This window comes from Sinocyclocheilus anshuiensis, unplaced genomic scaffold, assembly GCF_001515605.1.
Source record: "Sinocyclocheilus anshuiensis isolate Anshui unplaced genomic scaffold, SAMN03320099.WGS_v1.1 scaffold375, whole genome shotgun sequence".
Taxonomy (NCBI): Eukaryota; Metazoa; Chordata; class Actinopteri; order Cypriniformes; family Cyprinidae; genus Sinocyclocheilus; species Sinocyclocheilus anshuiensis.
In genome coordinates, this window is record NW_015549594.1 from 214,893 (window position 1) to 227,206 (window position 12,314).

Here is a 12,314-nt window from a genome sequence, read left to right on the forward strand (position 1 = left end):
ATGAGATTAATCGCGATTAATCGTTTGACAGCACTAATATATATACAGAAAAATTACATGTGCACTGACATTTTTTTTTCATTCATCCAATTAAAAAAATGTAGGGCAATGATTCACATCTATATTTTCTAACTTGAGCCAATGAATAATAAATAACTTGCCCTTAGGGCTAAATTTTTTTAATTGGATGAATGAAACATTTTTTTTCAGTGTATCATGCCAAATCTATTGCTTTTTTACCCACTGTAAAGTAACCAGTGGTCCTTCAGGAAAGAAATAAAACAATACAAAACAAACAAAAAAATAAATAAAATATAACAAACAAACAAACAAACAAACAAATGGTTTCAGTATATATATATATATATATATCTAGCATGAACATGATTAGTTACATTTAGAACATAAAGTAATAAAATAGAACAAAAGAAGAAAAAAGAGTAGCCTAAGTACTTCATAAAACTATATATTCATGATAAAATGGCATTTCATTTGATAAACTAGAAATTATGGCAAACCTTGGTATGTTTTAAAGTTGCAGGACTATTGATTATATTATTAGCTCTTGCTAATGGTTGCCCACTGCAACAAGAAAAATCGTTTTTAATGGCTTGAGGTGGAGAAGCCCAATAACGGGCTCCGATGCTGCGCTGTTCCGCCTCTCTCGCTGTCATCACTAAGCCGAGCCGTGTTATGATGACAACAAGAATATTCAGCCGTGGGACGGAGAATATCTGAGTCTTAAACCCTGCATTTTTTTGCTTATTTTCACGCAAATAGCTCGATTAGTGTGTAGCCAGCGCATTCCCGCTCCTCCTCCTCCAGCTCCCAGTGTGCAGCTTACCGACTCCGCAGCCAGACAACAGCTACACAATCACCGGCAAGATGCTACTACCACACTCCGGTCTGTTTATCGGCGTTCTCTGGATTGTCATCTTCAGTCCCGCTGGTGTGAAATGTCTGAATGGCGAAGAAGACCAGTCTCAAGACATGGAGTGCAAAATGAAAAGCGTTACGGTATCCGCTCTGCCGTTTTTGCGAGAGAACGACCTGAGCATCATGCACAGCCCGTCGGCCTCCGAGCCCAAGCTGCTATTCTCCGTCAGGAACGATTTTCCGGGCGAGATAGTCGTTGTTGACGACTTGGAAAATACCGAGCTCCCGTATTTTGTATTGGGTGAGTGCTGTTATTTATTATCAGTTTAGCGTCTTATTAAAGATATATACTTGATTGTGACAGCTATTGTGATTATTAATAGAAATATCAGTCGCAGGCCTAGTCCAAAACTCAAATAGGTCAGTTCTAGTATGTTCTTTGTCCGGAATAATACCCGGTAATCTGCAGATATGTGTTATTTAAGCGATAGGAATGGAAGCATGACGCTCGTTTGTCAGGTTGAGACATATACAAACAGATGTTTTTATGATGAATATGCGTTACAAATACAGCTGTGAAAATTAGAGAGAAAGAGTCACTGGGTTAAAGTCTCATATGCAAACTTGTGTGAAGTTTGTGCCAAGCTTCACCTTTTTTGAAGAAGAACAAACCAAGCAAACAACTACAACAAATGTGTGCTTTGATTTTTTTTCTGAAAGAGATAGACATGCAGACAAATAAATGTAAACAAAGTTGATAAACTTTGATATACTATTTAATAATTGTCTGCTGTAAATAGTAGTTTAGAAATATACATCTTATCGCTAAACTGTGTGACTTCATGTTACTGTTAGTACAAAGTGTGCAGTTATTACTGGCATGAGTTGAGATGGACTTTGAACTAAATAAGTTTGATTACCATAATAAATTCAAATACTTTTTGGTTTTTGTGCATAAACATGTTCAAATTAATTATTATGGCATCCTCCTTGCTTTCATTTCAAACATTAACATTTATCTAAGCTTTTCAATTTAAAAGAGCAACTGAAAAGGTGACAACTGTAGAAATACATAATATTTTGTTTTTCTTTGTGTGTGTCACATGATGTATATAAATTGTTCCATTTTGAGTAGCTTGTGTGGGTCCAGTAGAAGTACACTGGAAAGTGTTACAGCCCACTTAGTATAATAAAATAATATATACTGTATATATATATATATATATATATATATATATATACAGTGGTGTGAAAAAGTGTTGGCCTTCAGACCTCCTAATCTATTAATTTGTGAACAAGTAAAATTAAATACTGTGTATTAACTGAATACTGTGAAAAACTTTTGTCTACATTTGTCAAGCATTTAGTTTGTATGAGGTGGCACACTGGCTGCTGTCCATGGTGCTGAACAGTGCATGCATATCTGCCACTCACTCTGAGGTGCAAAAAAGCGACTTTAAGGAGTGGACAGTTGTATAAGTCATTGCCAGCCAATCAGATATGTAGTGTGAAGTGTCTGTGGCTGTCATAGAAGATGTGCTGGGGTTGACTGTTTATTTGGCACTGCCGTGGCGTTGTCAAAGATGTCATGTTGTTTCTCACTTTAGGCATGTCTGGAAAGAAATGTTAGACAGGAAGTAAACATGGTGAAAAGGCAGATCTTTTTAGAGTCTTCTCTCAATTGTGACCTTAAAGGTGATGTGGGCATTTTTTATTACATTTGTTTTGGGAGAGAGAAACAAAAAACACTGTGTCCTAAGTTTTAGTGGTTGTTACGTCCCTTTTTTGTGTATATAAAAAATATACATGCATAAAACACACATTCTAGTTACAATATTTATTGTACTCCATATATAATTAATTCATGATTTAATTTATGCTTAAATAGTCTAACAAACTTTAAAAAGAATACACCTGGGAGCACACAGTTTGATCCTCGTACAGTCATATTTGAATGCATGAGGACTTGCATATTTATAACTAGAAATCCTTAGAGTCTAAAAAATAGTGTCAGCATGCAGAGCTAACCAAGATTTCGGTTTGTTAACAATGTTCGGATGTGACTGCATTTTTCATAGCACAAAGTTCTTAGTAGTCAGTATTTTAGTACTTATACTACAGAATTCAAATAAGCTCAGCGCTTTAGAATACATAAAACACTCAAAAATAGCATGCGTCGGCTCTGAAGAAACCTGGAGGCCAAAATAGAATTTTCTAGGTTTATGAAAACTGGGAAACTTTTTTAACTTTATTGGAACTTTTTATTGTGAATTTGTTAGGTTTAATGTTTAAAACCAGTTTCAAGTTTGCTTATAAACTGACCAAAGTCAACATTCATATTCTAACATGAATGAGGAATGAATGAATTTTAGTATGATCAAAACTTTGCTAGAGTTAAATTGGGACAGGATTTGTTTCTGACCAGTGGAAACCTGTTTGCAAACCACAATATATATTCCTTGTGCGGTCCTTTTAGCTTTAATAATTCACATTGGACTCAGTGCTTTTTAATTTCCTTCAGACAGACTGCACCTTGCCTTACTTCATAAATCTCACTCTTTCTAGATCGTCTCCTCTGTTCCTTCAGCCTCTGCCTCCCACAATGGCTCTTTGTTTGCATAAGATTGATTGGAATGATCATGGGGAGTAATTTCAAGTTGGTGTTATAAATGTTGCCTAAGGTGTTTGCACGTCCCTCCCTTCGCTCTGTGGTCTTGTTTCCTGATTATAAATGCAGTCTGTACAGAGCCGCCACTGGTCTTTGAACAAGCTATTTTTAATTGGATACATTAGGGTAATTGGTATAGTCTACAAATGCATTCACAAACACACACTCACTTGCTCTTGCACACACACACATTTACTTGAGGTAAACAAATGAGAACACACCAAAGACTTATATTGCTTTTAATAACTTCCAGAGGCAGGCAATGGGTGGGTGGGTGAGTGTGGGCGATGCCCACCCAAAAGGGAAAATCTCTAAAATTAGAGTTTTAGTTTTAGATTGGCTTTCATTTTTGGCTTTTACATTTTTCTTTAATTGATTATTGGCTAAGTGTCAAACATAGAAGAGGCGTTGTTGAGAATCGTTTTATTCAGATGAGTGCAGGCAAATCATAGTTTTTTTTTAAACCTACCGAAGTACTGTAATTTGAGTACCTGGGTAAAAATTTTTATTTATTAATTTTCTTTAGCTGGCTTCTATTTTGTTGTAGTAGTGGCAAGTATAGGATATAACTGATTAAAAATGAATGCATGACTGCAGCTGATGTGTGATAAACCACAGTTTTTAGTAAACATATTGAAGTAGGCTAGGTTCTTCTACAATTACCCCATCAACTTCGGTCAGAAATCTTGGTGTAATCTTTGATGACCAGCTAACCTTCAAAGACCACATTGCAAAGACTGCTCGATCTTGCAGGTTTGCATTGCACAACATCAGAAAGCTCAGGCCCTTTCTAACGGAGCATGCTGCACAACTTCTTGTCCAGGCCCTTGTCATTTCTAGGCTGGACTACTGCAATGCTCTTCTGGCTGGACTTCCATCAAGCACAATCAAACCTCTACAAATGATTCAGAATGCAACGACATGACTGGTCTTCAACGAGCCCAAAAGAGCCCATGTTACACCTCTCTTTATCTCATTGCACTGGCTACTGGTTGTGGCTCTGTTTCAAGCCAAGCTTCTCCGCAGTATGGACGAGTCTGGCCAAGAACTCCAGGAGGCTTTCAAAGAGCTGCACATGGCAACAGACCTGGCTCTGCGCGCCACGAAAGCAACAGCGCAGGCGATCGGCAAGACCATGGCCAGTTTGGTGGTGCTGGAGAGCCACCTCTGGTTAAACCTCACTGTGATCAGGGACGCTGAGAAGACAGCTTTCCTCGACTCACCGATCTTGCTGAAGGGCCTGTTCGGCCCAGCAGTGGACGGGTTTGCAGAAAGGTTTTCGGAGGCTCAGAAGATGTTGCAGGCACTGCGTCACTTCCTCCCCAAGCGCCCTGGCCCGGCGGCTGTGGGTCGCCAGAAGAATCCTGCCACTCAGTCTGCAAAGCCGGCGCAGCCTCAGACTCAACGGAAATGAGTATGGAAATGAGAACGGAAATTCTGCAGCAGCACCCCCGGATGGCGAAATGCTTCCCCTTTCCGAAGCGTCAAGGTCCCCGCCCATGAGTTGTGCTGGACCCCGAGCCACCTAAGCTGTCCTGATGAGCTAGAGAGGAAGAGGAGGGGCTCTGTTCTCGCCTCGGCCGGAACGCCCCACAAAACAGCTCGCTTTAATCCTCTATCTCTCCGAGCACCTCTGAGCGATGGAGTTTAATTTCCAGCGGGTCACGTCCTGCAGGTGCAGCGCGTACCCGAATGTTTTACCGCTGTGATAGTGGACCCACATACAATAAAGAGCAAATTTCCTCTTCACACTCTCTCACACACTCACGTGAATGCAAGTTCCCCGTCTTCTCTTGCCGAGCTCTCATTCGCAAAAATAAACCCTCTCGCCTCCCATTTCACAGCTTGGGCAGCCATTCCGGGAGTGTCGAGTTGGGTTTTAAAAACAATTCAGAGAGGTTACTCGCTTCAGTTCGCTCACAGGCCACCTTGCTTCAGAGGCGTTATTCAAACTTCTGTTCCGGACAACGAAGCGCTCGTTCTCCGACAAGAAGTGCAAACGTTGCTTGCAAAAGGCACTGTGGAAATAGTGCCCCCAGTGAACAGCGAGTCAGGCTTTTTCACCCGCTACTTCCTCGTTCCAAAGAGAGATGGCGGGCTCAGACCCATTCTGAATCTCAGACGTCTGAACCATTCACTTATGCACCGGTCGTTCAAGATGTTAACTATCAAACAGATCATCGCGCACATTTCCCCCGAGGAGTGGTTTTTGACAGTGGATCTGAAAGATGCATACTTTCACATCCACATAGCCCCCTGCCACAGACCGTTCTTGAGACTCACGTTCGAGGGAGTGGCCTATCAGTATACAGTCCTATTTGGACTGTCTCTGGCCCCTCGCACTTTTACGAAGTTTATCGACAGTGACTCTGAGACAGATGGGAATCCGCATCCTCAATTACCGCAACGACTGGCTGGTTTTAGCCAGATCAGATCGGAAACTAATAACACACAGATTGCTGCTGCTCAGCCATCTGGAGGGCCTCTTTCTGGGGACTGTTATAGACTCTGCCCGGATGCGGGCATGGCTTACGCCGGAACGGTCCCTGACTATTCAGCGACTGGCGGCATCTTTCAAGCCAGGGACTTTGTGTCCCCTCAGGAGTTTCCAGAGGATGCTCGGCCTAATGGCAGCCACCTACTCTGTGATTCCTCTAGGCCTGCTTCACTAAAACACCATTTTAGAGGCTAGAGCACTGTCTACGAGACGTCTTAACGCCCTTAAATGGTCAGTCATCTGTGACTGGTGTGAAGCACGAAAGCCTAGACCCGGTTTCTTGTGACATGTCCCACATGCTGACTTTTTTTTTGCAAGAGTTGTTGGACAATGGGTGCGCCCCTTCAACGCTCAAAGTTTATGTTGCAACTATCGCAGCGAATCATTCCCTCGAAGTTGGTCAGTCAGTCGGCAGAAACTACTTGGTCATTAAGCTCTTGGAATCCCTGACAATTTTCAAGCGACAGCTGAAAACGCATCTCTTTCAACGCTACTTGACTTCATTTAAAAAAAAAACAAACAAAAAAAACTTTCTCTTCATTTATTCCTTCCCTTTCTAGCTTGTACTTATTTGAACAATGCCTAAAACTTGGTATTACAAGCACTTCCTGTGTCAGTTTGCCTTTTTAAGAAGAATCGCTTTATGTATTCCCCAATTGTAAGTTGCTTTGGATAAAAGTGTCTGAAAAATGACTAAATGTAAATGTAAATGTAAATGTAAGTACCTGCATAATTTATGGGCACATCAGCACTGTTTCCTTTTGAACGGTCTCTCCCGTTGCGTGAAACACTAAAGGGAAAACTCCTGTTCCTCTTCAGGATCTCGAGCTGCGTCGGAGGACGCTTTGGGAACGCCCTTCAGCGTGACCGGCTCTGAACCCCGTGAGTAATCAGTCCAATAGATGGGCGAGACGTCACGGGCGGGTGACGTAATGACCAGGAAGCTATAAAAGCACGTGCGGTGAAACCGACATCAGCTTTCTGTCATTCAGCAAGCGCTCTATGTGTGTGTCAGTCTGATTTCCATTTGTGAGTCTTATTTGATGTTGTTTTGTCCAGAATGTCAAAAGCACAAGACAAAAAGGAACACATAAGCAAGGGCGAGGGCAGGCAGCGTTTCAGGCTGTGTGTTCCTCCCTGCCCACATTATATTATGGGTGGGGATACACACAGTTTGTGCGTTGTCTGCCTGGTCCGCATTGCGAGCGTCTCTTGATGCATGTTCTCCGCTCCCGGAAGGCTTCCTTTGCGGAGGGAGCCTTCTCTAGCGTTCCCCGCGGCGCTGGTCCTGCATCGATTATGATTGTGGGGATCGCAGATGGAACTGGTGGACGGAATGGAGACGGGCGAGTCCCTATCGTCTTCCTCACCCGCCAGATCCAGCGCCCGTTCTCTGGGATCGGAAGCCCACTCTGCGGTTACTTCCCCCTGGGGAACGGGCTCGACGCTCCGCCTGTCTTCCTCCGAGGAGGTTGATGTGGTGGGCGTCGATGAGGATTCGCCCCCTCAATCGCCCCAGTATGAGGAGCTTTTAGAGGTGATAACTCGTGCCGTGGCCAAGTTAAACATAGATTGGCCCGCCGAGAAAATGGCTGAGCCGCAGAAGAGTAAATTGGATGAGCATTTTCTGCGTGTTAAGCTGCTACCTCCGTGCCGGAGCCTGCCTTTTTTCCCTGACCTCCACACAGAGGTGTCGAGGTCGTGGGGAAGACCCTTCTCGGCCCGCCTCTTTATAAGTTCCTCCCTCGCCGCTCTCTAGCTCTGGGGGCTACTGGGCGGGAGCAGCCCCCTCCGAGTACCAGCTCCTCATACAGGGAGGCACAAAAACAGAGCGTTGCCTCATATTACACGGTGTCCGTCTCGCCTCAGTGCCTTCTGGAGATCGGTCTGCTAACCCTGCTGGAGTTACAGGGCGCAGCGGTCTCCCATGAGCTCCACTCTCAATCACCGCCCGGGAACGTAGCGGTGCTAAGAGGCTCGCCTCCTCCACGGAGGTCTCTAGAGCAACTGGGTCGGTTGTCTCCTGCCGGTCCGCCGTTACAGGGCACCGAGCTAGCTCGGAAGAGCCCGCCCACGGCCTGTTAGATGAGTGGTACCTGCCGGGAAGCCGTCAACAGTCCTCTCGCTAACGCCCCATTCTTGCCTGCAGTTCATGACGAGCTCACCAAGACGTGGCGCACCCTCTACTCGGCCCGAGTAAATCCCTCTACAGCAGCGGATCTCACCACCGCTGATGGCGCTGACAACAAAGGATACAGCAAGCTCCCCCCTCTGGAGGAAGCAGTTGCTGCTCATCTGTGGCCGCCATCTGCCCTCAGATTAAAGGCCCACGCAGCGCATCCCTCTAAGCCCTGCAGGACCACCTCTGCGCTCGCCAATAGAGTTTATGTTAGACGAGTAGGCTGAGTGGCATCCGGCGCCGACCCAACCTGGCCGGCCGCTGCATACAATGGCGGTTCTCCAAGTGTTTCAAGCCAAGCTTCTCCACAGTAAGGACGAGTCTGGCCAAGAACACCAGGAGGCTTTCAAAGAGCTGCGCACAGCAACAACAATAAAGAGCAAATTTCCTCTTCACACTCTCTCACACACTCACGTGAATGCAAGTTCCCCGTCTTCTCTTGCCGAGCTCTCATTCGCAAAAATAAACCCTCTCGCCTCCCATTTCACAGCTTGGGCAGCCATTCCGGGAGTGTCGAGTTGGGTTTTAAAAACAATTCAGAGAGGTTACTCGCTTCAGTTCGCTCACAGGCCACCTTGCTTCAGAGGCGTTATTCAAACTTCTGTTCCGGACAACGAAGCGCTCGTTCTCCGACAAGAAGTGCAAACATTGCTTACAAAAGGCGCTGTGGAAATAGTGCCCTCAGTCAGGCTTTTTCAGCCGCTAGTTCCTCGTTCTAAAGAGAGATGGCGGGCTCAGACCCATTCTGGATCTCAGACGTCTGAACCACTCGCTTATGCGCCGGTCATTCAAGATGTTAACTATCAAACATATCCTCGTGCACGTTTGCCCCGAGGACTGTTTTTTTACAGTGGATCTGAAAGATGCATACTTTCACATCCACATAGCCCCACGTCACAGACCGTTCTTGAGATTCGCGTTCGAGGGAGTGGCCTATCAATATACAGTCCTTCCATTTTTTTCACGAAGTGCATAGATGCAGCTCTTTCCCCTCTGAGACAGATGGGAATCCGTATTTTGAACTACCTCGACGATTGGCCGTTCTAGCCAGGTCAGAACGGGAGTTGGCTGCTCACAGAGAGTTGTTACTCAGCCACTCAGAGCGCCTCGGGTTGATCATCAACCTGCACAAGAGTCAGCTGTTGCCTGGACAGCGAGCTGTCTTTTTGGGAACAATTTTAGACTCCGCCCAAATGTGGGCATAGATTACGCCAGAACGATCCCTGACTATTCAGCGATTAGCGGCATCTCTCAAACCGGGGATGACACGCCCCCTGAAGGTTTTTCAGAGGTTACTCGGCCTTATGGCGGCGGCCGCCTCTGTAATTCCTCTGGGCCTGGTTCACATGCGGCCCCTTCAGTTTTGGCTCAAAGCCTGCGTTCCACCCCACGCCTAGCGCCTGGGGCGGCTTCCTGTTAGGGTAGACCACCGCTGTATCAAGGCTGTGGCCCCCTGGACAACCTCTCGCCTGTTTCAAACAGGAGCAAGGTTAGGCATATCAACTGCCTAGAGATATGTGGTGGTTTTCTTAGCCCTGAAAACCTTCCTTCCAGCCTTAAAAGGGCACCACATTTTGGTTGACAGTGGTGGCTTACATCAACCACCAAGGCAGTCTCAGGTCACACACTCTTTACAGGATGGCTCACCACCTCCTTTTTTGGGCGCAGAAAGAACTCCTCTCATTAAGGGCGGTTCATGTGCCGGGCAGATTGAACCTTGGTGCAGACATGCTGTCCAGAGGGAAGATAGCCCCGGGTGAATGGGCGGTACACCCTCAAACGATTCAAGAGATCTGGTCAGTCTTCGGGAGGGCAGAGGTCGACCTCTTTGCCTCGGAAGACAACTCTCACTGCCCAACATACTTCTCGATACAGCGAGATGCTCTGGCCCACGACTGGCCCAGTGCTCGCTTATATGCATTTCCCCCGATCGCCCTGATTCCTCAGGTCTTCAGGCAGGTCAGGGAGACCAAGTGCTCTCTCCTCCTAGTGGCCCCGCTCTGGAGGAACCAAGCCTGGTTCCCAGAGCTAGTGCAGCTCTCAGCAGCAGCCCCGTGGCCCATTCCACTAAACAGGAACCTTCTCTCGCAGGCGAAAGGCATGATTTGGCATCCCCGGCTGGAGCTGTGGAGCCTTCATGTATGGTGCCTCGACTGGAGCTTAAGCAGCTCCCGGCGAGAGTAAGCAATACTATTTTGGAGGCAAGAGCACCGTCTACAAGATGACTTTACAGCCTAAAATGGTCGGTCTTCCTTAACTGGTGTTCTGCACGAAATTTGGACCCGATATCATGTGACGTGTCCCACGTGCTAACCTTTTTGCAAGAGCTGCTGTATAAGGGGCGCCCTTCGAGCCGCTCAGTTCGGCTGATTTGCGGCCCTTATCGCTTAAAACGGCCCTCCTCCTAGCCTTGGCGTCGGTTAAGTGGGTGACTTGCAAGCGCTGTCAATCAGCGCCTCATGTCTTGAGTTTGGACCTAATGACTGTAAAACCAAGACATGGTTATGTTCCTAAAGTGCTCTCAACTCGTTCAGAGCTCAGGTTATCTCCATTTTGGCACTTCCTGTTACAGATGGTGAGCAGGGTCTGAACATGCTCTGTCCAGTGAGGGCTCTGAGAATATACCTAAAGCGCTCTAGCCTGTTTAGACAGTCAGAGCAGCTTTTTGTTTGCTTTGGAGGCCGCCATAAAGGACTGCCGGCCACAAAGCAGCGATTTTCTCGCTGGATCGTTGATCCGATATCCTTGGCTTACGCCTCAGAAGGCTTAAAATGCCCTATAGGTGTGAAGGCCCATTCCACAAGGGGGATGGCCTCCTCCTGAGCGTGAGCCAGCGGAATTTCTATTGGTGAGATTTGTGTGGCCACCGGCTAGTCATCGCCATCCACATTTGCCAGATTCTACAACTTGGACGTCCCTTTTTTACAGGCGCGAGTTCTTTCAGTTTAATGTACCACTTTTCCCCCTTGGGCGAAACTGGTTATATTAGTGCTTCTCAGCTACTAGCTTGGGGCACAATGTGCTCATGTTCTTAGGGGTCCTTATTAGTGCTCCGAGACTGGGATCGCAGAGCAGGATTACATTTACATTTACATTTAATCATTTAGCAGACGCTTTTATCCAAAGCGACTTACAAATGAGAACAATAGAAGCAATCAGACCAACGAGAGAACAACAGTATACAAGTGCCATGGCAAGTTTCAGTTAGTCTAGCACAGTACACGTAGCTAGGTTTTTTTTTTAATTATTATTTTTTAATTATTATTAAATAACAGAATGGAATAGAACAGAATAGAATAGGTAAGTGCTAGTATTAGTTGGTCAGGTGCTGGCGAAAAAGATGTGTCTTTAGATGTTTTTTGAAAATGGCTAAAGACTCAGCTGTTCGAATTGAGATTGGGAGGTCATTCCACCAGCCGGGCACAGTCCAGGAAAAGGTCCGTGAGAGTGATTTTGTGCCTCTTTGGGATGGCACCACAAGGCGCCGTTCACTTGCAGAACGCAAGCTTCTGGAGGGCGCATAAGTTTTAACTAGCGAGTTTAGGTATATTGGTGCAGCGCCAGTAGTGGTTTTGTAGGCAAGCATCAGTACCTTGAATTTGAAGCGAGCGGCTCCTGGTAGCCAGTGTAACCTGATGAGGAGAGGAGTAACGTGAGCTTTCTTTGGCTCATTGAAGACCACTCTCGCTGCTGCATTCTGGATCAGTTGCAGAGGCTTGATAATGCATGCGGGAAGGCCCGCCAAGAGAGCATTACAATAGTCCAGTCTGGAGAGAACAAGAGCTTGGACAAGAAGTTGTGTGGCTTGCTCTGACAGGAAGGGTCTAATCTTCCTAATGTTGTATAAGGCAAATCTGCAGGACCGGGCCGTTGTAGCAATGTGGCCGGTGAAGCTTAACTGATCATCGATCACAAATCCTAGGTTTCTGGCTGTCCTGGAAGGAGTTATGGTTGATGAACCCAGCTGTATAGAGCAGCTGTGATGAAACGATGGGTTTGCTGGAACCACAAGCAGTTCTGTCTTAGTAAGGTTGAGTTGAAGGTGATGGTCCTTCATCCAGCTAGAAATATCTCTCAGACAGGCTGCAATGCGA

At 46.0% G+C, this 12,314-nt stretch overlaps 1 protein-coding gene across 3 annotated transcripts in view; it reads left to right on the plus strand.

The window, feature by feature from the left end:
• Positions 1-648: 648 nt before the first annotated feature.
• Positions 649-12,314, plus strand: part of astn1 (astrotactin 1) — a 267,140-nt gene continuing 255,474 nt past the window's right edge. For all 3 annotated transcript variants that reach the window (XM_016446854.1, XM_016446855.1, XM_016446856.1), the window contains exon 1: positions 649-1,177. In XM_016446854.1, the coding sequence (XP_016302340.1) occupies positions 886-1,177 (292 nt within the window). In that variant the 5' untranslated portion in view covers positions 649-885. The remainder of the gene's footprint in view (positions 1,178-12,314) is intronic.